Raw genomic sequence first — 26,271 nt, 5'->3', positions numbered from 1 at the left:
CCTCATCACCACAACAGCTTCTCACAACACTTGCATGTGACTTACCTCATTCTTCAGAACAAGCCCTCAGAGATTCATTAGCTGGGAGAACAAGACAGAAACTTTCTCCTTTGTTAACCAAGTTCACGTCTACAGCTGCCTTGCTTGACAGAGCTGGTCCATGCCCAAAGGCAGTGAGTTGGAGGGTCAGTGTGTTGGCATCTTTGTGTCTGAAGGACAATGTCATGGGCCTGGATCATAGAATCCCAGCCTGGTTTGGGTTGGAAGGAGCTTAAAGCTCCTCCAGCTCCAACCCCAACCCCTTCCACTGGAGCAGCTGCTCCAAGCCCCTGTGTCCAACCTGGCCTTGAGCACTGCCAGGGATGGGGCAGCCACAGCTTCTCTGGGCACCCTGTGCCAGCACCTCAGCACCCTCCCAGGGAACAGCTTCTGCCTCAGAGCTCAGCTCAGTCTCCCCTCTCTTGGGCAGGTTCAAGCCATTCCCCTTGGCCTGTCCCTACATCCCTTGTCCCGAGCCCCTCTCCAGCTTTCCTGCAGCCCCTTCAGGCACAGACAGGTTTAGGGATTCAAGTTTCTCTCTTATTGCTCTCAAAGGACCAAACCAACACCAGTATTTTCTAAGGAAGAATTTCCTATCCATCTATGCAGAATATAAACCCTTCTTCATTAAGTTAATATCTGCCATTAGGAACCTTGATAAAAGCAAACACACAGCCAGGACACTGCACACATCCATTCTGCTTTCCTGCTCTGTCCAGGAAGTGTTTTATGGATGCTGAGCATTGAGCCTCTGCTGCATAAGAAATCATTGATCAATAGAACTCATGGATGCCAGGTTGGATGGGGCTTGGAGCAGCTGCTCCAGTGGAATGTGCCCCTGTCTGTGGCAGGGGATGGAACTGGACGAACCTTAAGCTCCTTTCCAACCCAAACCATCCCATGGTTGCATGAAAGCTGCTTTCACCTCCTCACTTTGGAGTGGGGTTTCTGAAGGACCCCAACACATCAGCACAGTGAGCTCATGTTTCCCATTAGACTTCAACTGACTCTTCAGGCTATGGCCTGTGTCTGCTCTCAACACACCCACATTGGAGCTGTGTCTGCCCATCACCCTTCACTGCAAGTGCAGAGAACCAAACACTTGTTCCAGAAGAAACCCCTGATATGGAGGTTTTAAATAGATCCAAGCTGAATCCAAGCCCCAGATGCATCCTTGTCTCCATAAGGGGAACCTACAGTGACTAATTCAGATGTGGAAACCTACAACTAGATAAAATAACTCATTGGACCAGTGTGACTCAACCCTCAGACCCTGGAATGAGAAATTGTGAGTAAGCAGCAGCTGGGATGGAAAATCAGCTTTGCCTGGATGGACAGACATAAGGAGAAGAGAAGGTGATGGAGGAGTTCTGGTCAACACTGAGAGACTTTGAGTCATGATCTGGGGTTTCTTCTGTGAATGCACCAATGACTTGCAGATAAAACCATAACACCTGCAGATCATAAATAATATATTGAAAAATAATATATTGATAAAAATAATAGTCTATAGTTCATGTATGGAAAAAAATTATCTTAAGGCTTAAATGTTAAAGCTCTGGCTGGGCTGTTATGGAAGGAATTGGTCCTGCAAAACAGAAGCATCTTCTCATGAACATCCAAATTCTTCTTAAGAAGTAGGCTTGTTGGGTATGATTTCTTTCCTGTTGAAAGGAACATTGATGGCTCCTTTCAACACAGAGGACACCACAACCACCTTGTCCCTCTCTGCTAAGGTGCCCCCAGCCTGTCTTGGTGCTTGGAGCAACTGTTCCCCATGGGCAGGACTCAGCATTTTCCCTTTCTGAAGTCTGTGTGATTCCATCTGCACATTGGACCCAAAATTGGCCTTTGAAAAGCCATTTTGCTTCATATTCTCCAAATTTCAATATCCTCAGGGTGGCTCTTTGGTGTGTGCAAGAGGAGGAAATGAAACCAAGAGTGGCACATATTGCATGGAGAGAAAAGCAGCTGACAGCAGACAGGGTTTTGGTAAAGCTTTAACACCTTTAAATGGGTTCAGAAGGTCCAGCTGAAGTTGTCTACACCAACCTCAGGCAGGGGATGAAGGCAACTGCTGTTTCCCATTGCTAATGGCTCACACACTCAATGGCCATCTCCTCATCCCTATTTATCTCCTTCACCTTGGCTAGTACTCATATAACTAAGTTATAGATATATAAAGATCAGACATCTCAAACATCCACCTTGCATCTAACACCACTGAAATCAGCCATTCTCAATACCACAGCTTGTGTAAACAGTGCAAAACATCACCCATCCCACATCTTCTCATACACAGCAGCATCCTTTTCTCTGTGGTCTCAGCTTTACACACACATGCTGACACTACAGGTGTCTAAAGCAGCTGAATGCAGTCCTGCCCAAGGGTCTGTCCTTGCTCAACCCAACCTTCCCCTTCTCACTTTCACCCTTTCTCATGATACAGGAAATGCAAATTTCTCCTTCTTGGGTTCAAAAACCATAAATCAGAATCTCAGAGTGGTTTGGGTTGGAAGGGCCAAAGCCACTTCCAAAACAAAGTGTTGCCAACCTACTGAAGAATGAAAGTCTAATGTTGTACTTGGTAAAGGAGAAGGCACTAAGGAAAAGATAATAACAACTGAATATAAGGTTCAGTTTATTACTCTACTCACCTCACTGAAAATCCTATCTCCTCATTTGCCCATGTAGGGACATGGTCTGGATGCAGCAGGACTGGCAGAGCAGTGAGCACTGCCTGGGCTGTTGGGTGCAGAGGGTGATGGGTTCTGCTCTGCAGGAGCCTGGAGAGTGCACAGGGGTTTGTGTCTTGAATCTCTATCAAGAGAACCAAAGGAGAACACCCTGGTGTGCAGGGCCCATCCCACAGTACCTGAGCAAGACAAGTAGGGCAGGAACACAGACCTGGGCCAAGTTCAACCAAGGCTCCAGAGCATCAGCAGAGCTGGTGATGAGGAGGCAGATTCAAGACCAAGCCAAGTCAGGTCGAGTCAATCCCTTGTGCAGGACCAGGTGAAAAAACTGCTAGGAAGGTGTGTGAGAAATCCTTGGTCACCCCCAACAGATTCCATAGGTGTGCTGAACTGCTGCTAAACTGGAAACCACAACTGCTCTAGGAAAGCTCAATCTGCCTGTTCTGAGCTTAAATAGAGATGGGGGAAAATAGGAAGAGGGTGGGGATGGAGCCCCAGCTGAGGCTGCTCAGGGGGATGAAGGCCTATTAGTTACAGCTGGGATAATTCCTCCCTGCCTCAAAATGCCTTTTTTCCACCCTTGAATACAGGGCAAGTCCTGAGGCACCAGCTCAGCTGCAGGACATCCAGGCACTACATGTGGATAACCCCAGTGGGGATGGAAAACTGGGCTTTCCCTTCACAGAGGGACATCAGCAGCTCCAGAGATGGAGTCACTTGTGCTTCATGTCCCTTTTGAGGACTGTGTGCAAGATCTGGAATGTCTCTCAACCCATTCTCATTGTGTCAGTCTGTTCAGACCAAAACCTTTGCATGGTCCACAAGTATGTCAGAAGCATCCTATGAGCCCTCATCAGTGCTGCTGTGCAGCTGTGCTCAGGCATGGCTCATCCATGCCATGTCTCTCAGATGCCCAAGCACCACAATGCCTTTCAGAGGTGATTTCACACCCTTTGCTTTTCCTTCTCTTTGTTTTCCTCTGCTAAAGCATGAGCAGCCCTGGAGGCTTCCTCCCAGGAGAGCACATGCAACTGTATTTACAGCCCCAGCACCACAAGCTGGGCTCTTGCAGTCTGGCAGGAGCTCACCTCTCTTCACATCAGGAGCTGAACAGAGCTGATGCTGGCACCTGGATGTTCTCTGCTGCACTGGGGATAAACCCTTGGCTCCCATCACTCTGTGGCAGAAGGAAGGCACAGGAGGTAACACCAACACAAAGCACAGCCTCACCTGCACTGAGGCAATGGGCTTGCTTCTGCATGTCCTCGTGTCCTCTTCAGTAAAGCTGTGCCAGAGAACAGCCTTACCAATGTGGGTTTTCTTCATAAGAAGGGGGAGCAATGTCTTATATAGGTTGTTTTCTATTACATAGGCAGCTGAAGCAAGAGGCACTGATTTATTTGATACTTAAATGAGGATGAATCTTAGTCTGTTATAGAGAAATGCAACATTTCAGACTGTCAGGAGAATATAGTCACTAACAAATCAGCCTTTAGAATCAGCCTGTTAGAACATCAACTCCTTTTTAAAGCAAGAAACTGAATGCCCATTGGTTTAGGTGCTTTATTGTGCTGGAGCTCAGGAAGGTATAAATCATTAATTTAACAATGTCAATGTTATTTGTTGTAAATGATCTCAAACAGTTTGTTAAATGTGATTTGGTGACGGGAATGATAATCAAAAGTGAAAGGAAAATGTCTGTAGGTAATGCATGTGTAAGCTGGGCTGTCACTGGGACTGAGGAATCCTCTTGCTCCACATCTATGTGCAATGCTGTGAGGATCCTCTCAGGTGTCTTCTGACACAAGTTTCCTTCACATTACAAGTGATTAAAGATCTGATTCTCTGTTCAAACACATGTGCTTGACTAAATCCACAGCTTTAATTGTCCCAGCATAGAAAAATTAAAATGCCATTTACTGCTTCAACAAACTCCCTGTTCTGTTCTGAATACCTCATCTGAACAACATAACACATATATATGTATGTCTATATGGTTAGAAAGTATATTGGAATAATAGAAAATGTAACAGGTACAGTTGTCATTGATTGCAGATAGATATGGTCCAGATCTGAATATCCATTTTTGATCAGTTTGATGTTTCTCTTCCTTTTGCCTCAGCAGGTAACACCTGGTCATGGCCGGAAATCACACACAGATTGAATTCATCCTGTTGGGAATTACAGACAGACCATGTGCACAAACTCCTCTTTTTGTCTTGTTTCTATTGATTTACATTGTCACTCTGGTGGGGAACGTTGGCATTATCACATTGGTTCGGGTGTCTCCCAGCCTCCACACCCCCATGTACTTCTTCCTCACCCATTTTGCCTTCACTGACATCTGCTATTCCACAGTCATCTCCCCCAGGATGCTGGCAGACCTCTTATCAGAGGACAAAACCATTTCTTTCACTGCCTGCATGATGCAGTTCCTTACCTTTGTTTTCTTTGGCAGTGCCGAGTGTCACCTGCTGGCCATGATGGCCTACGACCGGCACGTTGCCATCTGCCAGCCCCTGCTCTATGTGACCATCATCTCCAGCCGTGTCTGCTGGCAGCTGGTAGCATCATCCTACCTATTCGCCTTCCTCAGTGCCATTATCTGCACATTGTACACATTTGGAGGTTCCTTCTGTGGTTCCAACCACATGAACCATTTCTTTTGTGATGTTGTCCCTGTGCTAAAGCTCGTGTGCCCTGATAACCACAGCAGTGAGATGATCATCTTTGCCTTTCTTACCATCAATGTGGTGGGCACAAGCATGGTCATTTTTCTCTCCTACATCTCTATCATTCGCACAGTGCTGAGGATGTGCTCAGCAGAGAGCAAGGCCAGAGCCTTCCACACGTGTGGCTCTCATTTGATGGCTCTTTCCTTGTTCTTTGGAACAGCATTCTTCATGTACCTACAACCTCCATCTAGCCACAGGAGCCTGGATAAGGTGGCTTCCATCATCTACACCGTGGTCACCCCCATGCTCAACCCATTCATCTACAGCCTGAGGAACAAGGAGGTGAAGGGAGCTCTGATCAAGATCAGGAGGAGGTTCTTAAACCACTGGCAACACGGAAAAGTTGTATCATCCAGGACATGAGCAGTTCAGGTCAAGTGAGAAAGCCTATGGGACATTAAAACTATGTTTTTTTCCACTAATCTTCAAGATTTAATCTAGGTCCTTACACAGTTCCTGCACAAAAGTCAATGACAGCATTGAATGAGATACAGACCACTCAAATCACATCTCCCTTGGAAGGAAACCAAGGGGACACTGAGTCTCAAACTTCATTTCACTTAAGATTCCCCAGCCTGGGGGAAGAAATTACCCCCAGTTATCCCAGGTTTCTTTCCCTCACAGAAAACTCCAATCAGCTTTATCCAGTTATAACTTTTGTCACTGATAAATATCTATGTTTCTTGCAAGATTCTTGACCTTGTCCCTCAGCTCCAATAAAATTCCTCACTCTGACCTGTGAGCTCTTTATTAAAGCTGCTGGGCTGGGAGGGAACAGGAAGTGCAGTTTTACATTTGTTTGCTGGGAAACAGAGGAAAGGTTTCAAAAGATTCACTGCATTTGTTTGTGCCTTTCAAAGACCAAAATCTGGTGGGAATCAAGGTCTAAGCTGGACCCATTGAATATGTTGTGGTTTAAACCAAATCGTCACTGTACTCTCACTCATTCCCCCCCTCCCCCCCACTCCTGGAGAGTTAGGAAGGAGAATCCAAAGAATGTAGCCCCCATGGTTTGAGATAAGAACGGTTTAATTACTAAGGCACAACACAAATCACTACTGCCATTACTACTACAAATCATAATGATACAGCAAACAACAAGCACAAGAACACAACACCTCACCAGCCACCGACCCATAACTCACTCCACCCTGCCCGGCCGAGCACCAACCAATACCTCCTCCATTTCCCTTCAGAGCTCCACCTTTCCAGCTCTCTCCCCCAGTTGCATCCTGGGCATCACATGCTATGGTATGGAATACCTCATTGGCTAGCCTGGGTCAGGTGTCCTGTCTCTCCTTCCTCCCAGCCTCCCCTCCTCCCCAGCAGAGCATGTGCTCAGAAAAGGCCTTGAACAAAAACACCCCAAAACATGCTGATATCAGCAACTGTTCCCAGCCCAGAAGTCAAACCACAGAACTGCACCAGGTACATGAAGCAGAAACATGACTGATACTGCTGAACCCAGGACAAGCCTGAGGAAGCAGGAGGTGAAGGAGGCACTGAAGACACTGCTCAAGAGACAGACAGCTTCCTAACAGAAGGATCCAGGGGTTATGGCCCCAAAGATGCTCACAGTGAGAAGTGCACTGACCTTGTCTTGATTGTGTTTTCCTTTGTCACTTTACCCATTACATGCAGGAACATCAGCTCTTCTGATCCTGAAGTGCACCATGATGGACAGGAGATGTCACTGTGCACACAGACCTCCTGTCCTGCCCACCTCTCCCCACACACAATGTATATCTGCTATAAAATGGGATGTCAGCAGCAGCTGGGCTTGTTGCACGTCACCTTCACACTGTGCTGTGTCTGAATTAAACACTCATTACTTAGGCCCAAACCAGTGGCTCAGCTGGAGCAAAATGTGTCAGAGAATCACTGAGTGGTTTGGGTTGGAAAGTACCTTAAGATCATCCAGTCCCAACCCCTGCCATGGGCAGGGACACCTTCCACTGGAGCAGCTGCTCCAAGCCCCTGTGTCCAACCTGGCCTTGAGCACTGCCAGGGATGGGGCAGCCACAGCTTCTCTGGGCACCCTGTGCCAGCGCCTCAGCACCCTCCCAGGGAACAGCTTCTGCCTCAGAGCTCAGCTCAGTCTCTCCTCTGTCAGCTTAAAGCCTTCATGGGGGTTATGGGGAACCTCCATCTACAGCCAAACATGACAGGAAAGTGCATGTCACACAGATCAGCCTGACCCCCCAGCAGTGCACACTGACACAATCTTGGCATCATTTGGGTTCCAATCCCTTCCAGAGCCATGTCAAGTGTACATCTGAAAAGATACAGATGTAAGGGAAAAAAACCAGCAGGCAATAAACAAGTATATAAATCAGATTATCTGTGGCCTTCTTGCACAAACCGGTTACAGGGAGAAAGCAAGACTTAGAAATGGTTCCAAACCAAGTCTGGAAGCCTAAGGAAGAGGCTGAGGAAACCAAAGTCCTTGGTGTCAGTGAAGCTCTGGTGTCCTCTGCCACAAAACCAGCAGACAAACATTGTGCCAAAGCCACTTCCAACACAAAGTGTTGCCAATCTACTGAAGAATGAAAGTCTAATGTAGTACTTGGTAAAGGAGAAGGCACTAAGGAAAAGATAATAACAACTGAATATAAGGTTCAATTTCTTACTCTACTCACCTCACTGAAAATACTATCTCCTCATTTGCTCATGTAGGGACATGGTCTGGATGCAGAAGGACTGGCAGAGCAGTGAGCACTGCCTGGGCTGTTGGGTGCAGAGGGTGATGGGTTCTGCTCTGCAGGAGCCTGGAGAGTGCACAGGGGTTTGTGTCTTGAATCTCTATACAGAGAACCAAAGGAGAACACCCTGGTGTGCAGGGCCCATCCCACAGTACCTGAGCAAGACAAGTAGGGCAGGTACAGAGACCTGAGCAATGTGCAGCCAGGACTCCAGAGCATCAGGCAAGTTGGCACCAATAAGCCAGGTCCAAGATAAAGTCAAGTCAATCCCCTGGTCAGATCCAGCAACCGTAAATCAAGTAAATGAGAAAGCCTGGATCACCATTAAAGGATTAAATAGATGTGCACTCCCACTGCTAAACTAGAAACCAGAACTCCTCTAATAAACCTCAACATCCTGGGCTGAAATAGAGATGGAGAGCAAATAGGCAGAGGGTGGGGATGGAGCACCAGCTGAGGCTGCTCAGGAGAACACAGGCCTGTTGGTTCACCCTGTGACAATTCATCATTGCCTGGAAATGCCCATTTCTCACCCTTGAGTACAGTGGAAGCCAGGAATACAGTGTTGTTGGACATCCAGGCACTACATGTGGGATTCTATAACCACACTAAAGGTGGAAAACTGGGCTCTCAAGTGTGCATAGAGCAACAGCAGCAGCTCCAGAGATGGAGTCACTTGTGCTTCATGTCCCATTTAGGGACTCTCTGTGAGATCTGAAATGTTTCTGAACCCACACTCATTCTGTTGCCAAGGTCAAACTGAAACCTTTGCATGGTCCACAAGTATGTCAGAAGCATCCTATGAGCCCTCATCAGTGCTGCTGTGCAGCTGTGCTCAGGCATGGCTCATCCATGCCATGTCTCTCAGATGCCCAAGCACCACAATGCCTTTCAGAGGTGATTTCACACCCTTTGCTTTTCCTTCTCTTTGTTTTCCTCTGCTAAAGCATGAGCAGCCCTGGAGGCTTCCTCCCAGGAGAGCACATGCAACTGTATTTACAGCCCCAGCACCACAAGCTGGGCTCTTGCAGTCTGGCAGGAGCTCACCTCTCTTCACATCAGGAGCTGAACAGAGCTGATGCTGGCACCTGGATGTTCTCTGCTGCACTGGGGATAAACCCTTGGCTCCCATCACTCTGTGGCAGAAGGAAGGCACAGGAGGTAACACCAACACAAGGCAGAGCTTCTCCTGCACTGATGCAGTGGGCTTGCTTCTGCATGTCCTCGGGTCCTCTTTAGGGAAGCTGGGTCAGAAAACAGCCTTACTTGTGTCGGTTTTCTTTATAATAAGAGGGGACATTGGCTTTTACACTCTGGTTTTCTTTTACATATAAAGTTAAAGCAAGATGCACTGAATTACTCAAGAGTTAAATGAGAATGAATCTTGTTTTGTTATAAAGAACTGCAGCATTCCAGATTGTCAGCAGAATATGGTCAGTAACAAATCAGCCTTTGATATCAGCACATTTAAACACCAGCTCTGTTTTTAAATAAGCAACTGAATGCCTATGGGTTTAGGGAGCTTCAGTGTGCTGGAACTCAGAAAGATATAAATCATAACTTCAGCAATGTGAATTTTATCCTTTTTGAATTATAAATAACACTTTGCTAAATGAAAATTTAAGACGGGCATTAGTATTAAAAGCAAAACCAAAATGTGTGGACGTCATTAGTGTGTAAGCTGGGATTTCATTGGGAATGTGACTTTCTCTTGCTCCAGGTTTACTTGCACTCCTATGAGGTTCCTCCAAGCTGTCTTCTGATGCAAATTGAATCCAATCTGAAAGTGAGTAAAAATCTGATTCTTCAATCAAACCTGAAAAATCAGAAGCCTGAATAAATTCATAGTTTATGTTTCTAAGCAGAGAAGCATAAAGATGCCTTTTCTTTTCCTTCAGGCCCTCTCTGTTCTATTCTAAATATCTCCTATAAAAAAAAACATATAATTTGGGTTTAAAAAATACAAATCAAAAATATTAATTCCACCAAAACATATCAGTTAAACTGGTGATCAATTGTTGTTAAATATGGTCCAAAAGTGAATTTCTATTTGCAATGATTTTCATGTTTCCCTTCCTTTTGCATTGGTAGGTAACACCTGGACATGGGAGGAAATAACACGCAGACTAAATTCATCCTGTTAGGAATCACAGAGAGCCCCCATGTGCAGACCCCTCTTTTTGTCTTGTTTCTATTGATTTACATTGTCACTCTGGTGGGGAACGTTGGCATTATCACATTGGTTCAGGTGTCTCCCAGCCTCCACACCCCCATGTACTTCTTCCTCACCCATTTTGCCTTCACTGACATCTGCTATTCCACAGTCATCTCCCCCAGGATGCTGGCAGACCTCTTATCAGAGGACAAAACCATTTCTTTCACTGCCTGCATGATGCAGTTCTTCACCTTTGCTTTCTTTGCTACTGTTGAGTGTCACCTGCTGGCCATGATGGCCTACGACCGGCACGTTGCCATCTGCCAGCCCCTGCTCTATGTGACCATCATCTCCAGCCGTGTCTGCTGGCAGCTGGTAGCATCATCCTACCTATTCGCCTTCCTCAGTGCCATCATCTGCACATGGAGTATGTTTGGAGGTTCCTTCTGTGGTCCCAAACACATTGACCACTTCTTCTGTGATGTTGTCCCTGTGCTAAAGCTCATGTGTTCTGACACCCACAGCAGTGAGATGGTCATCTTTGCCTTATTCACCATCAATGTGGTGAGTGCAGTTGTTGTCATTTTGCTCTCCTACATCTCTATCATTCACACAGTGCTGAGGATGTGCTCAGCACAGAGCAGGGCCAAAGCTTTCCACACCTGTGCTTCCCATTTGATGGCTGTTTCCTTGTTCTTTGGGTCAGGATTCTTCATGTACCTACAACCCTCTTCTAGCCACAGGAGCCTGGATAAGGTGGTCTCCATCATCTACACAATGGTCACCCCCATGCTCAACCCATTCATCTACAGCCTGAGGAACAAGGAGGTGAAGGGGGCTCTGATCAAGTGCAGGAGGAGATTGTTCAACCATAGGCAACAGAGACGAGTTCTGTCATCCAGGACATGAACAGTTCATGTCCAGTGTGAAAGCCTATGGGGCACTGAAATATTGAGATTTTCCAGTGATACTCATGACTTTATGGAAGTTCTTCTGCAGGTCCTGCACAAAAGTCAATGACAGTATTGAATGAGAAACAGACCCTCAATATGACACCATTCTTGGAAGAAAACAAGAGGAGACTGAGCTTCAAACTTCATTTGTGTTCACAGTCCCCTGCCTGGGGGAAGAAATCACCCCCAGTTATCCCAGTCATCATTTCCACACAGGAAGCACCAATGAGCTTCATTGAGTTACAACTCTTGTCATTCATAAACATGTCTCTCTTGCAAGATTCTTGACCTTGTCCCTCAGCTCCAATAAAATTCCTCACTCTGACCTGTGAGCTCTTTATTAAAGCTGCTGGGCTGGGAGGGAACAGGAAGTGCAGTTTGACATTTGCTGGCTGAGAAAAGTAAGAGTAAGACAAAAGGTTTCAAAAGATTCACTGCATTTGTTTGTGCCTTTCAAAGAGCAAAACCTGGTGGGAATCAAGGTCTAAGCTGGACCCTTGAATATGTCGTGGTTTAAACCAAATCCTCACAGTACTCTCACTCATTCCCCCCTTTGCTCCCCCAACTCCCGGAGAGTTAGGAAGGAGAATCCAAAGAATGTAGCCCCCATGAGTTAAGAACGGTTTAATTGCTAAGGCACAACACAAATCACTACTGCCATTACTACTACAAATAATCATGATAATTCCAATAACAAGTGAAGAGAATACAACACCTCACCAGCCACCGACCCATAACTCACTCCACCCTGCCCAGCTGAGCACCAACCAATACATCCTCCATTTCTCTTCAGAGCTCCACCCTTCCAGCTCTCTCCCCCAGTTGCATCCTGGGCATCACGTGCTATGGTATGGAATACCTCATTGGCTAGCCTGGGTCAGGTGTCCTGTCTCTCCTTCCTCCCAGCCTCCCCTCCTCCCCAGCAGAGCATGTGCTCAGAAAAGGCCTTGAACAAAAACACCCCCAAAACATGCTGATATCAGCAACTGTTCCCAGCACAGAAGTCAAAACACAGCAGTACACCAGCTACAAGATGGAGAAAAAATGACTGCTACTGCTCAGCCCATGACATTATCCACCCCTTATTCCATACCATTCACGTCATGCCCAGATCCCACGTTTCCAATACACCATCACACTTAAGTCCACCCCTCGATCATGAAACAATATCTATATTGCATGTCTGGACTGATGGCCTGAAATATCTGGGCCCACCAGACTCAAAATCATTCACCATCCCCTTCAGCAGTTCTACAGCTTGCTGGTGGGGACTCCATACAGCTGCCTTCCACCTCCAATGCTTCCAAAGCACTGGAGGGGCCCAGTGGATCAGATAATCGACCATACTGTCCCACATGCCCTTCCACTCATGACTCTCCAGCCTTGGGGACAGTCTCCTGCTGCCCCTATATCCTTGTCTAACCCTAGACAAGACCCAAACCTGACTCTGCTTAACTTTGGCATCAGACAAAATGGTTGTGTGTAGAACACACTCTGTGTGTGTGCCACCATGCTGATCCCTATCACAATCAGCAGGCAGGTCCCAAGGGCACCCAAAAGCCATTCATAACCATCAGAACTCTCAGCTGCTGCTGCTGCACTTGTCACTGGGGCTGATGTAGCTGCCCTGCTTGCCAGCTCTCCCACCACCAGCTTCTCTTCTCCCGAGTCCGGATCTTCCTCCTCTGCCTTGCTGGGAAGTGCTGTGTGGTCTCCTGCATCCTGCTGGGGCTCAGCGTGTGACTTCCGGGGGACACTCTCGGCCATCACAGTGTTCAGAACGGCTGCGGGACTTGGCTCTTCTGGCGCCTGCTCCCCCTGCTTGGCTACTGCCCCTCTCTGCTCCTCTGCCGCCTCCCCCGGATGCTCTGCTACAGCCGTTTGGTTCCCGGGGCCGCTCTCTCTGGCAGCCTCAGCTGGTGCTGCCGGCTCCTGGGGCTGCTCCTTCCTGGCTTCACGCAGCCTCACGCAGACGGAGGCGAGGACAAGGGCAAGGATGGTGAAGAGCAGCAGGACAGCCTGGTACAAGTCCAAGTCCACGGCCATGTCCATCCCCCCCTGCTGCCGGAGCCCCACCATATTACAAGCCTCCGACACAAAGTACAGTGAAACAAAAGCTTTAGCCCAAGCCCCATGACTGATAAACACAAACACATCCAATCCATGCACAAAGTACCCGGCAAAATCCTGAAACTGTGAGATCCAGAGAAAAACCTCTAAGAGCCAATAAATCACCATTGCGACAAGAGACCATAAATCCGCTCAGATCTGTTCTTATCTCAATCCCTCGGGCCCCACGTTGGGCGCCAAAAATGTCGTGGTTTAAACCAAGTCCCCCAACTCCCAGAGAGTTAGGAAGGAGAATCCAAAGAATGTAGCCCCCACGGATTGAGATAAGAACGGTTTAATTGCTAAGGCATAACACAAAACCCCTACTGCCATTTACTACTACAAATAATAATGATACAGCAAACAGCAAGTGAAAAGAAACTACAACACCCCACCAGCCACCGACCCATAACTCACTCCACCCTGCCTGGCCGAGCACCATGTGCTCCCTCCTCCATTTTTCTCCAGAGCTCCACCCCTCCAGCCTTCTCTTTCCCAGTATGCATCCTGGGCATCACGTGCTATGGTATGGAATACCTCATTGGCTAGCCTGGGTCAGGTGTCCTGTCTCTCCTTCCTCCCGGCCTCCCCTCCTCCACCTGGCTGGAAAAAAGCTTGAACAAAAAACACCCCCAAAACATGCTCAAACCATGACAATCACAACAATAACCTCTCCATTCCTCTCCCTCCCAACTCCTTCTGGCTGCATCAGCACCTCCAAGAGCAGTTCTGCTGCAGAGACCTGCCCAGGAAGACAGGCCCAGGACACTTTGCTTTGCATTTCCCCACCTATCACATACCTCTTTCTTTCAGTGGTTCCCTCAGGAAGCCCCAAACATCCACAAACATCATCTAATATTGCACTGAAGGGAGCTGAAAACAAACACAGCAAAGCATCCTCTGTGTGGATGGTTTGCACTGGTCATGGGGAGTCCTTTCCATCAGATGCATTTATTTCCATACACTTTCCTAGTGATTGTACAAGAGTTTGGTCACAAGCATTGTTCTACATGGCTGCTTTGAGGATATAACAGGATGAGCTCAGATTTCCCAGTCTTCATCTGAAGAACCCTGAGTGCTGACGTGTCCTGAAAGCTTCTCCTTGATGAAGAGTCATTACAAAACCCTCAGCAGAAATATTAACTGATAACCTTGTCTCAGACATTTAGAAAAGACAAAGGATGGGGCAGATAGAAAACAGAGCTATGAAAGTGTGGGGAAGGAAGAAGGAGAAGTATACAGGTGGCTTTAGATGTTTTCAATGTAAACCTGGTTTTCTGCTTGAAGGCACCAGACTGACAGTCCAGGGGATGCACAGGAGGAGGTTAGGGAAGGATTTCTGTGTGCTTTTGAATGTCTTTCTTCCCCATTGGTCACTGGGCTCAACCCAAGGTTTGTGAAGTGGGAAAATCAGTAGAACAGAGGGAGAAATGACCCTCAATTCAAGTTTGGAAAGAAGAAAACTGTGTAATTCAAAGATGATTGAAAAGAAGAACATGAAGGCAACAAGAGCCACAAAGAATACCTGGGTGTGCTTGTGCAGGGTGAATAATGCAGCTTGAAGTCCCAGAAGCAGAGAGCTGGGTACTGCACTTGCTCCATGAGCTTTGTGAGGGGACCCAGGCCAGCAGCAGCTTGGCTGTTGAAGGGGGAGGAAGACCCCAAATCCTCCCTCCCAGCAGCACTCAGGCTCTTTCCAGCCCTACTTAAATTCCCAGCAGAGCAGAGGCTCAGATTGGACTTGTCCCCATTTCCCAGCAGGGCTTTGTTGAGCAACAGACTGTCCCAGCTTTAGTTCACAGCATCCCAGCCCAATTTGGGTTGGAAGGAGCTTAAACCCCATCCAGCTCCAACCCCAACCCCTTCCACTGGAGCAGCTGCTCCAAGCCCCTGTGTCCAACCTGGCCTTGAGCACTGCCAGGGATGGGGCAGCCACAGCTTCTCTGGGCACCCTGTGCCAGCGCCTCAGCACCCTCCCAGGGAACAGCTTCTGCCTCAGAGCTCAGCTCAGTCTCCCCTCTGTCATTTCACATGACCAAACCTTGTGTTCTGGAGTTGACATACCTGGAAACATCAGTTAATATTTCCTTAAACCAGAAATAACACCAGAAATCATTTGTTAGTATAAAACACAAGGTCAAATACCAACTGTTTTAATGCCAGTAGGGCAAAGCCACCATGTGCCTTCTCCCTTTCTCTCTCTGAAGCCTTAAATAAAGTATATTGTTATGTTCAACAACATTGAAATTATAAAATATATGAATTTCAAGTAATATTTAAGTAACAATGACGCTGGACAACAACCTTCTTTCCAATACACAGTCACTGTCAGGTCTCAGGCTGCAGCCAGAGAATCCTGTCCATCCCAGCACACATGTAGCCTTGGTTTAAGGAGAAGTGTGTTTTCCAGGTGTCATGCTTCCTAGTATGTTTAGTCCCTACTTTTTGAAGGTTCTATATCCACCCATCCTTGAAGGTACAATATTCAATCATCCTTGAAGGTGCAATATCCAGCCTGCTGCTTCTCCTCACCAGGGCAGGGTAGCCCTTTCCCTTCAGCTGACTAGGAACCATGAATGGACAAAGAGGAGAGGACTCTACTTTTTGCTTTCCTCATGGCCTTTTTCATATCCGCGTTTCTTAAGCTATAGATGAGCGGGTTCAGCATGGGGACAGCCACAGAGTACAGCATGGAGACCACCTTGTCATGCTTCGAGGACTGTTTGGAGCTGGGGCGCAGGTACATGAAGAGGGAGCTGCCATAATACAAAGCAATGGAGATGAAGTGAGAGGCACAGGTGGAGAAAGCTTTGCGTTGACCAGCCACAGACGGCATCCGCATGACAGTGGAAAGGACTGACAAGTAGGAGATGAGGATGAAGACTGTGGTGCTCAGTACATTGAACCCCACCACAGCAGAAACCATCACCTCGATGGCATGGGTGTCAGAGCAGGAGAGGGCTAGCAGGGGTGGTCCATCACAGAAGAAGTGATTGATCATCTTGGACCGACAGAATGGGAGATGAAATATGGAAACCGTGTGTATGGTAGAGCTGATCACACCAGCTAAGTAAGCACCAGCCAACATCCCAATGCAAAGCCTTTGGGACATGACTGTGGAGTAGAGAAGGGGGTTACAAATGGCCATGTAACAATCGTAAGCCATAGCAGCCAGCACATAGCACTCAGTGGTGGCACAGGTTGCAAAGGAGAAGAGCTGAGTGGCACACCTAGTGAAGGAAATCACCTTCTTCTCCACTAGAACATTCAGCAAGGCTTGAGGGATGATGGTAGAGGAGTAGCAGACATCCAGGAGAGACAAGTGGCTGAGGAAGAAGTACATGGGGGTGTGTAGGCATGAATCCATTCTGATTAATGCAATCACTCCCAGGTTTCCTATGAAGGTAACCACATAGATGGCAAGGAATAAGACAAAGCACATCACCTGCAGGTCTTCCCTGTTTGTGAAGCCCAGGAGAACAAACTCAGAGGGGGATGTATAGTTATCTTCAACCATAGTGAACCTGTAAGCAGTTTGCCTGCTTTATGGCTTTAAATTGAAGTGATGAATAGGCCCAAATCCCTCAATAATGTTAAGAATGTCAGGTTTTGTCTATCAGTTACACCACTTTAAGTCAATATAAAGTGTGTATGTATACATATACACACATACATATACACACACACATACATATACATATACACACACAAATACATATACATATACACACACATACATATACATATATACACACACATATATATACATATGTCAATATAAGTTAAATTCTCTTTGAGAGAGGAAAATACCAAGTTCCCAAGGCCAGTCTTGGCTAAACACCACAACCACCAACACACTTGGAAGCAAGCAGATATTTTAAGGCAAGGAGGGAGGGCAACACCAGAATGAATAAACTGCAGGGTTCCTCATAGTTCCTCTCAAGCCATTGACACATGGAAGTCCTTGAATTCCAGAGTAATTGCTGGGAAAAGGGAATTATTTCTCCTCTTTTGGGTGTTTCCAGTCCAGTGTGAGTACATGAGAAATAAATAGCTGTTCTCTGTGTCCCAGGAGCAGCTCTTTGAGGGCAAATGTGGCTTTCCTTAGGGTAGGATGGTGCAGAGCCAGGATTTCTCACCTCACTTTGCTTTAGACACGATGCCCAACTTGGAGATAAAAGATACATTCAGGCTTGATCAAAGGCAAATTCTCCCTGGGAGAAATCAGCAGCTCCTAAAATCACAGCTTACGACAGGTAAAATAAACCCTCATTGATTTTTCCTGCCTAACATTAATCATCACTTGACAGAGTTACACCAGAGAGCAAAGCAGGAGTGTGCACTGCCTGCTATCTGACAAGCAGAGCCACACTTAAGAGGCATCACTATTTGATGACCCTTTGCTGAAGGGCTGAGGTTCACTCCAGAGCCAGACTCCTCATTTCAGATGTCCTATGAGCAATGCATGTGGTCTCCTGGTGGTATTAATGGGGATTTAGAGCTGCTTTTCACTGCTCACATAGAGATGCCAGAGGCAAAGCAGCTCCTGAGACATCACCACAGAGCTGGAAGATGTGACCCAAGTAATGAAAATCGAACTGGTTGGGTCTGGGGCTCAATCCTCCCCCTGAAGCAGCATCCACCTGCCCAGACACACACATCTCCTGCCATTGGAGAACTGACTTGAAGCTCACCATTAACAAAGGTTCACCCTCACTTTTTCTTGCTTGACAAACCAACTGCTTGGTATGAAGAGATCCAAAGTGCAGATAAGAAACCTGGATGTTTATAAGGCTGCAGCTTGTGCTATACACAACAGCTTCCCCCCAGCAATCACATCTCCCTGCAGCTTGAACACACTCACTGGAATGGAGATAAATTAAACTAAAAACACATACCTTGCTGCATTCGTTTAGATATTATCCATGCAGGTTGTGGGTCCACACTCTGCTGAAGAGTTAACTGAATATTTACCCCTGTATTCCTGGAGAAAGGACCTCCATTTGTGGCTTTCCTACTCCGATTTGGTAAGATCTTGCTTTTTGGCCAAGGTTTCAACAAAGGACTCACCAAGCAGACTTGTTCCTGGTGTTATCCAAGATGTAACTCTTGACATTATGGATAGGAGAACGTCCAGCTGCTGTTGAGACCCTGCAGCCAAGCAAAACCTTGCAGCAGAACCTGCTGGTTAGGTAGCAGTTAGCTTGTTCTCATAGAACCATAGAATCTCAGCCTGGTTTGTGTTGGAACGGACCTTAAAGCTCATCTAATTCCAACCCCTTCCACTGGAGCAGCTGCTCCAAGCCCCTGTGTCCAACCTGGCCTTGAGCACTGCCAGGGATGGGGCAGCCACAGCTTCTCTGGGCACCCAGTGCCAGCGCCTCAGCACCCTCCCAGGGAACAGCTTCTGCTTAAGAGCTCAGCTCAGTCTCCCCTCTGCCAGTCCAAAGCCATCATAGTGGATGCTATCCTCAAGGTCTCAGTATAGGAACAAGGGGAAGGGGCCAGCTCTATAGAGCTATAACACAGTTTGGATAGCTGCTCTTTTGAGAGTCTTACAGCACAAACTATCTAATGAATGAAGAAAAGGGTTGTTTAAAATGTGAAGCAAAAGAGCCCCATGCTCACACCACCAGCATCCCTCTGGTTCCTCAAGGTGATGGTTTCTGCTGGCCTGAAATAAAGCAGAGGGTTTGTTACAAATAAGGGGGATCCTGTGGGTACAAATAAGGTTTGCTACAGATCCTGGGGATCCTGTGGATGCCACAGGACAAAGCAGGGGTTTCATATCAGGGATTTCTCCCTCTTTGCTCTCAGATCCAGTTGAAATGAGTTTTAATACTCACAGCTTCTCCAGACTCCAGCCAGAAGGGTAATGCTGCTCTGTCTTCTCCCATGCAGCATCTACCCATCCTTCCAGAGCCTTGTCCATGTGGTATTCACAGAGCCAGGGATAAAACAAGCCAGGGAATTACACATTAACCACCAGGGAGCTGTCAGACCAGGCAAGGCTCAGCCCAAAGGGCTCCCAAGAGCCAGGTCAGGATACACCCAACAGGGTTTAAGATTAATGGCACCAGAAGGTGTTATTTGAACAATACCAGCCCCAAATTGTTGCCTTTAAGAGTTTTATACAGCCTTCAAATATCCCCACAGGTGGTTTAGTACATATTAGTATGTAGTGTGTTGTATCCCTATTCAAAACAAGATTACCTCTTGGGAAGCACTCTTAGAAGCATTCAACCCTCAGCGGAGGACAAATCCAGCTCTCCTTTATCTCAGTTTATGCTGCTATTTAGAATGAAAACATAAAACCACAACTTCCTTTTCATTTTGATGCAGTTGCCTTTACTTTTCAATCAGAAATGCTTCCTTTGCTGTGCTCCCAAAGATGAGAGGAGGCTGCAGGGCCTTCCAGGATAGGACAAAAGTCACCTCTTTGCTCCCAGAAAGCCCTAGTAGGGAATGTCCCTGGTTATTCCTGCCTAGCACTTGATGTTCCCTAACAAAAGGTGGGGTTCCTACCCCATACAGGTTACCAGGATGGATCCACCAGTAACCCAGGAACTTGGTTACTGTATAGGCATCCTCACCTGTTTAATTCAGCATCAGAAAGCACCTAAATAATCCCAGCTGCTCACCTGGGATTGTTTAGGTGGTGATGGGTGTGATTTACATACATCAACAACAAGGAGTTAAATCCTTCACCTACATGGGATAAAAGTTGAGACCTTTCCTGTTTTGAGATCTGATGTGTTTTCATTTGCTTTCATTGTAAAATCTGGGATGGTTTTGTCAGGACTAAAGATGTGCAATGGGGACACTTGCTGAGAGGGATCTGGGGATCTATAGGAAACAACTGATGGAGAAGGGAGTCATTTAAATACCAGGAATTAACACTTCAAACTGTGTCTGGATAGCCCAGACTGTTTAAGACAAAAATCATTGATAACGCAGAGTGAATTTGATGTCCTCAACATCAGAATGACATGGATCAAGTCCAGAGGAGGCCACAAGGATGCTCAGGGGCTGGAGCAGCTCCTGTATGGAGCCAGGCTGGGAACATTGGGGCTGTTCAGCCTGGAGAAGCTGTGTGGAGACCTCAGAGCAGCTTCCAGTGTCTGAAGGGGGTTACAAGGATGCTGGAGAGGGACTCTTCATTAGGGACTGTAGTGATAGGACAAGGAGTGATGGGTTCAGACTGAAACAGGAGCAGTTCAGGTTTGATGTAAAGCAGAAGCTGTTCCCTGGGAGGGTGCTGAGGCGCTGGCACAGGGTGCCCAGAGAAGCTGTGGCTGCCCCATCCCTGGCAGTGCTCAAGGCCAGGTTGGACACAGGGGCTTGGGGGACATGGTCTGGTGTGTGGTGTCCCTGACCATGGCAGGGGGTTGGGAACCTAGGTCCTTTCCAACCCAAACCACTCTATGATTCTACAATAACCTACATTTCATACAACCTGAAGCCTCAGCCAAGAACTGCATTAGGAGAAGTGGGGTTTAAAGCATCCTTTCTAAATGTGAGGGGACTTTGAAGCTGTTAAACCATCTGACATTGCTTTAACAGGGTCAGAAAATAAACTATCTACATAGGATCAGCCAATTGTAGAGGCAACATGATGGCCTTAGTTTATTTAGCTATTATTGCTCAGTTTCCTGGGCAAGAACAAGCCACTTGGCTATCCAAAGCTTCCCAGCATGTAAGAAAAAGAAGGTTTTGTCTTAAATAAAAAGGAGTGGATATTCCCAACAATGTCCAATAGATGGTGGTGATGTATAAGAAATCCTGATCCATGATTTTCTAGCCACTTACTCCAAATCTTCTGCCTTTTGATACCTAAAGGGACTCCTATGACCATTTTGCACCTCTCAGAGGTGACCACAGAGAGCAATTGTATCAAGAAGGAACAAAAATCACATAGGAAAAGTAATGGATTTTGTTCAGAAGTGGATGAAATGCAGCTTTTGAAGGGGAAATGGGCATCTAAAGAGCAGGCATATGTGGACACTGTCATGTCCTGCTGGTAACAGTAAGAGTCAGCTTCAGGCTGGTAACTTTAAGAGTGAGAATAAAGAATAAGAGTAAAGAATAAGAATAAAGAATAAATAAAGAATAAAGGATAAAGTCTAAATAAGGAATAAAGGATAAAGAATAAAGTACAAATAAAGAATAAAGACTTATTTCTTAGTGCTGGCCAGGGTCACATCCCTGTTTGGGTTATTTTCCCCTGTATTAAAGAGTGTTTTTCCCACTGGTGATGCCACAGCTCAAGTGACCACAGGTGGAAAGTCTCCATCCAGGACTCAGCCAACCCTTCTCCTTCCTATCAGCCCATCAGCTCCAAATCCCCTCCCGAAGGAGCTTGTTAACACAGTTGGATCAGGGACATCTCTCACCTTTGAGTGATGAGCTGCTAAAGGAATAGGGAAGTTTTGGGTGTGTGGGGAAACCCTGTGGTGACTGTTCCCCCTGGTGGCATTGCTGTTTTATAGCAACCAGGATATGGGGGAGCTGCAATTTGTGCCAGGAATTACTTCTTGCATAGGGAATAAAGACTTTTGGTTGGGTTTTTCCATTACCTTCAGTTTTCCTGTTGTTGCAGGGTGTTTGTTTCCATGTTTGCTTTGGGTTTCTCTAATCCCCATTGCCTCAAACCAAAGTGCAACTCTCCTGCGGCAAACCCTACTGATAACATCCTTGCCTTTGTTTTTAACAAACCACAGTGGGGATAAACTAGAAAACTCATTAGAGCCTCATTAAAGGCTTTGAGAAAGGCACAACTTGAGGAGGAAAAATGAAAGGGAAAGAGGTGGCAAAGCCCAATTTGACTGTGATTTAACTCAGCAGCCTGGTTCCCAACACAGACCTGGTGAAGAATTCGTATTTCACTCACTTGGCTCATGCACGATATCCCATTGCTCCAGAACTGCATTAATACATCAGATTGTCCATTTAGATCTTGGGTTTCCATCCTTCCTGGGAAAAGCCCATACTAGCTGGGCCCTACCCACCCCATAAATCACTGAGACCCCAACTAAACTGAGGCAAGGAAAATCAGTATCATGTGTGTTGGTGTTTGCATTTAACACAAGAATATATTGTGTTACATATAAATATATACTTTAGGAAGCATTTAATATTGTGTTTTTATATATATACACACATACATATGTGTTTATGTGTATAATTTGCCAGTCATAGGAGCAGTGACCTCCTAGATGTCCTTTCTGAACAATAACTATGTCCTGCTGACTTCATCAGGTTGCTCCTGGCCTCATTCAGGCAACTTCTGAACATGTCCATGGGTGAAGGCTCCACAGCCTCTGGGACAAACCCTCATGTTACCCACATCCCTGGATCAGGGTTTTCAAAGCCTGACTGTGATTCTTTCTGCTGTTCTCCTCAGAGCATCCTTCATCTCTTTGTTCCTCAAGCTGTAGATGAGGGGGTTGAGCATGGGGATCACCACCGTATAGAAGACAGAGACCACTTTGTCAGTGTTGAGGGAGTAACTAGAGCTAGGGCGTAAATACATGAAGATGGTTGTTCCATACAACATGGTGACCACAGTCAGGTGGGACATGCAGGTGGAGAAAGCTTTTTGCCTGCCTTCAGCAGAACGGATCCTCAGGATGGCAAAGAAGATGAAGATGTAGAAGACCAGAATGGCAGAGATGGTGCTGAGCTCAATGACACCAGCCAAGGAGAAGAGGATCATCTCATTGATGTACGTGCTGGCACAGGACAGAGCCAGGAGAGGAGGAACATCACAGAAGAAGTGGTTGATGACATTGGAGCTGCAGAAGGGCAGCCTGATGATGAAGGTCATCTGGATGATGGAGTTCAGGACACCCCCAATGTAGCACCCTACCACCAGCCCCACACATAACCTCCGAGTCATGACAGAGGAGTAGAGCAGGGGGTTGCAGATGGCCACGTACCGGTCATAGGCCATGACAGCCAGCAGGAAACACTCAGTTGTCACAAACACGATGTAGAAGAAAGCTTGACCCATGCAGCCAGCAAAGGAAATGGTCTTCTTCTCCAATAGGAAGTTCACCAAAGTCCTGGGGGCTACCACAGAGGAGAAGCAGATGTCAATAATGGAGAGGCTGCCCAGGAAGAAGTACATGGATGTGTGGAGCTGTGGGTGACCTTGGATGGCTACAATTATCCCTGCGTTGCCCACAAGGGTGACGGTGTAGATGAGCAGCAACAGCACAAAAAGGGCTGCCTTCATCTCCGCTTGGTCACTGAGACCCTTGAGGATGAACTCTGCTGCTGAGGTGTGATTCTGCTCTGCCATTCAGGGCTTTTGTATCTGCCAAGGAAGGAAAAGGTCTGGAAAATACAGGACAGTGGAAACCATGCCTTTATTTGACCTGGAATGGGATAACTTGATAACACCCTGTGCATTGAGGGCATCCACACTATTCATTTCCAGGGAGCTACAGTGGAATGGACTGTTCTGTGGCCAGCTGCTCAAAGCTTGCTCTCCTATGCAGCCCAAGGAAAGAGGAGGCCCCTTCTGAAGTGAAAGCATCCCAGCTCCCCCAGACACCTTTCATTTGTATCACTGAATCCCATTTAGTACCTACAAGTTTGATGAGACCAGTGGCTACAGCAGCAGAGAGGGATTGATGTGACACAAACCAAGTGATGTGACACAAACCAAGCCATCAGCTCTGCCCCTCATCTCCTGTGATTCAGTTTCTCTGAAGACAGCTCTGATTTTGGCAGCTGTTTCTGGCTGTAACTCATATAAGCCTCAAAGTACTGTAGATTTCCCTTGGTGGTTTTGGAAAGGTCACTGAGATGAAGGAAAAAGAGCCTTTAATTTGCTGGGAATCAAGGAAAGAGAAGGGAAAGGATGCTGCATGACCCTACAATTCATTCGGTACATGAAGAGTTTAATATTGGAGTCTTGGAAGTGCTGGGGAAGTGAAGCCAGGAGACTATGAGCAAAACTTGGGTCTGAAGATGTTATTCCCTTAGTACAGTTGAGAGAATATACAATTAAGAGGAGTCAACACCATAATGAGACCATTGAGCTGTGCTGAACCAAACTCAACTCTGGTTGTCTAAGTTAGGCACTAAGTTAAGCTGCTCACCCTCATGGAAGTGTGAATTACAGGTTTCTGCCCCTGATAACATGAAGGTTTAGAATAAAGCAACTAAATCTTTACAGGATTAAAGATAAGAACAAAAATCTTACCCCACCAGATGAGTGTCAGGACCAGAAGACTCAGTGAAGATCCATTTTCCATCAACAGAATATTTCTTCGTAGAAATATTCTTTACATTTTAATGTGAATATCACTATTTCAAGGTCCATGGTTAGGTTAATCTCTCCTTGAGAGTTTTCTCCTCTCTTCTTCTCCAAGGCTCCTTAAACAGACCATAAACACCATGATAAGCACCAGTGCCTAAATGGGCTGCAGGAAAGCTGGAGAGGGTCTTGGGACAAGGGCCTGTAGGGACAGGCCAAGGGGAATGGCTTGAACCTGCCCAAGAGAGGGGAGACTGAGCTGAGCTCTGAGGCAGAAGCTGTTCCCTGGGAGGGTGCTGAGGCGCTGGCACAGGGTGCCCAGAGAAGCTGTGGCTGCCCCATCCCTGGCAGTGTTCAAGGCCAGGTTGGACACAGGGGCTTGGAGCAGCTGCTCCAGTGGAAGGGGTTGGGCTTGGAGCTGGAGGAGCTTTAAGCTCCCTTCCAACCCAAACCAGGCTGGGATTCTATGAGTACATCCCAGCAGGAATATTTAATCTCTTTAAACCAACAGACAGGAGGAGATCTTTACCTGGCATAAATCTGAGCAGTCTCCCCATTTGCTGCAGTGATTTCTACCAGAGCAGGGCTAACCTGGACCTTTCATGGTATAGTCTCACATACCTGTGGATGGAGGTCACCTCTTACAGCTGCAAGTTCTCTTCCGCATTAGATGACACTGGATATCTGCACAGCAAATCAAGGGGATTATCTCTTGAAGCCATCTCCTAGCTTCCAAACAGGAATGTCTCTCCTGAACCTTCAAGAGCTTCCAGCCTGTTTTCAATGGATGAAGTTCTTCACTTGCAGCAATGTGTTGCTTTTATATCTGTCCCTGAAGGTCTTTGCAGGCAACAGACACAAACACTTGGGGAACAAGAGTTTGTCACAGCTTTGGCTACAGTTCAGGTCTCTAAGACACATGGATCTCGATTGTATATTGCTGGCCCCTGAATGAGAACCCATGAGTCACAACAGCCTAAACTACTAATAAAGGCTTAGCTATGCACACAGGCTGATGGAAAATCTCTTCTAATTGTTGTCACAAAGATCTATAACCTGTTACAACACTCAGCAGCCTCCAGGGACAGGAAAAACAGAGATCCAAGCAAACACAAGTTATTCTTCTTGTGAAGAAGCAGCCAAAGGGCAGTTTCAATTACCTTAAACACCTGCTGCAAGCAGCTTAGGTAATTACCTGGGGATGGATGCCTGGAGCAGACAGATGAAGATGAAGGCTGACCCAAGCTTCCAAGCACTAGATGAGCCTGAAAGGCTATTGATGGTTAAGAACAGGGGGAGGGTATGTCCAGGACCAACTTGTCATAACATGACTGATTGTCCATTAGACCTTTTTACTATGCTCCAGGTACTTCCAGGAGTATCTCAGCTACCCATTTTTGACTCCTTTTTGCCGAGAGTCAGGTCATTCCAGTGCTCCACCTCTATTGCAAGACCAAACCCATTTCATTACAGCCTGTTTTGAAAATGGGTGATGTTAATCCAGTTCTTTCTGCAAATGTTTTGGGAGGGTTGTAGCAGGAAACTGATAGTGTATTCATGGTAACTTCAGTGGCATTTGTCTCTGCTCAACACACTCAATAGACACCAGATTCTTC

At 46.7% G+C, this 26,271-nt stretch overlaps 4 protein-coding genes across 4 annotated transcripts; 2 read left to right on the top strand and 2 right to left on the bottom strand.

Annotated features, from left to right (window-relative positions):
* The first annotated feature begins 4,873 nt into the window (after positions 1 to 4,873).
* LOC117436114 (olfactory receptor 8U9-like) lies at positions 4,874 to 5,833 on the top strand. Its single transcript, XM_034062268.1, has one exon. The coding sequence runs from the start codon at positions 4,874 to 4,876 to the stop codon at positions 5,831 to 5,833; it is 960 nt and encodes a 319-aa protein (XP_033918159.1).
* Positions 5,834 to 10,267: 4,434 nt separating this feature from the next.
* Positions 10,268 to 11,236, top strand: LOC117436113 (olfactory receptor 1020-like; the record flags this gene model as incomplete). Its single annotated transcript, XM_034062266.1, has 1 exon — positions 10,268 to 11,236. A coding segment is annotated over one exon (969 nt), but the record flags the coding sequence as incomplete, so codon positions are not given.
* A 4,716-nt stretch (positions 11,237 to 15,952) lies between these two features.
* Positions 15,953 to 16,906, bottom strand: LOC117436112 (olfactory receptor 1038-like). Its single transcript, XM_034062254.1, has one exon. It carries the CDS (start codon positions 16,904 to 16,906, stop codon positions 15,953 to 15,955), a length of 954 nt encoding a protein of 317 aa, XP_033918145.1.
* A 5,847-nt stretch (positions 16,907 to 22,753) lies between these two features.
* On the bottom strand, positions 22,754 to 23,692 carry LOC117436007 (olfactory receptor 1052-like). The gene has a single exon (XM_034061552.1). The coding sequence runs from the start codon at positions 23,690 to 23,692 to the stop codon at positions 22,754 to 22,756; it is 939 nt and encodes a 312-aa protein (XP_033917443.1).
* Positions 23,693 to 26,271: the final 2,579 nt, after the last annotated feature.

Source organism: Melopsittacus undulatus, chromosome 4 (genome assembly GCF_012275295.1).
Source record: "Melopsittacus undulatus isolate bMelUnd1 chromosome 4, bMelUnd1.mat.Z, whole genome shotgun sequence".
Lineage (NCBI taxonomy): Eukaryota > Metazoa > Chordata > Aves > Psittaciformes > Psittaculidae > Melopsittacus > Melopsittacus undulatus.
The sequence above is the reverse complement of the archived record's forward strand: the minus strand, read 5'-3'. Positions and strand labels throughout refer to the sequence as shown.

Bases quoted from the DNA above. Each gene is read 5' to 3' on its own strand.
- LOC117436007 (XM_034061552.1), bottom strand. From the start codon at position 23,692: ATGGCAGAGCAGAATCACACCTCAGCAGCAGAGTTCATCCTCAAGGGT.
- LOC117436114 (XM_034062268.1), top strand. From the start codon at position 4,874: ATGGCCGGAAATCACACACAGATTGAATTCATCCTGTTGGGAATTACA.
- LOC117436112 (XM_034062254.1), bottom strand. From the start codon at position 16,906: ATGGTTGAAGATAACTATACATCCCCCTCTGAGTTTGTTCTCCTGGGC.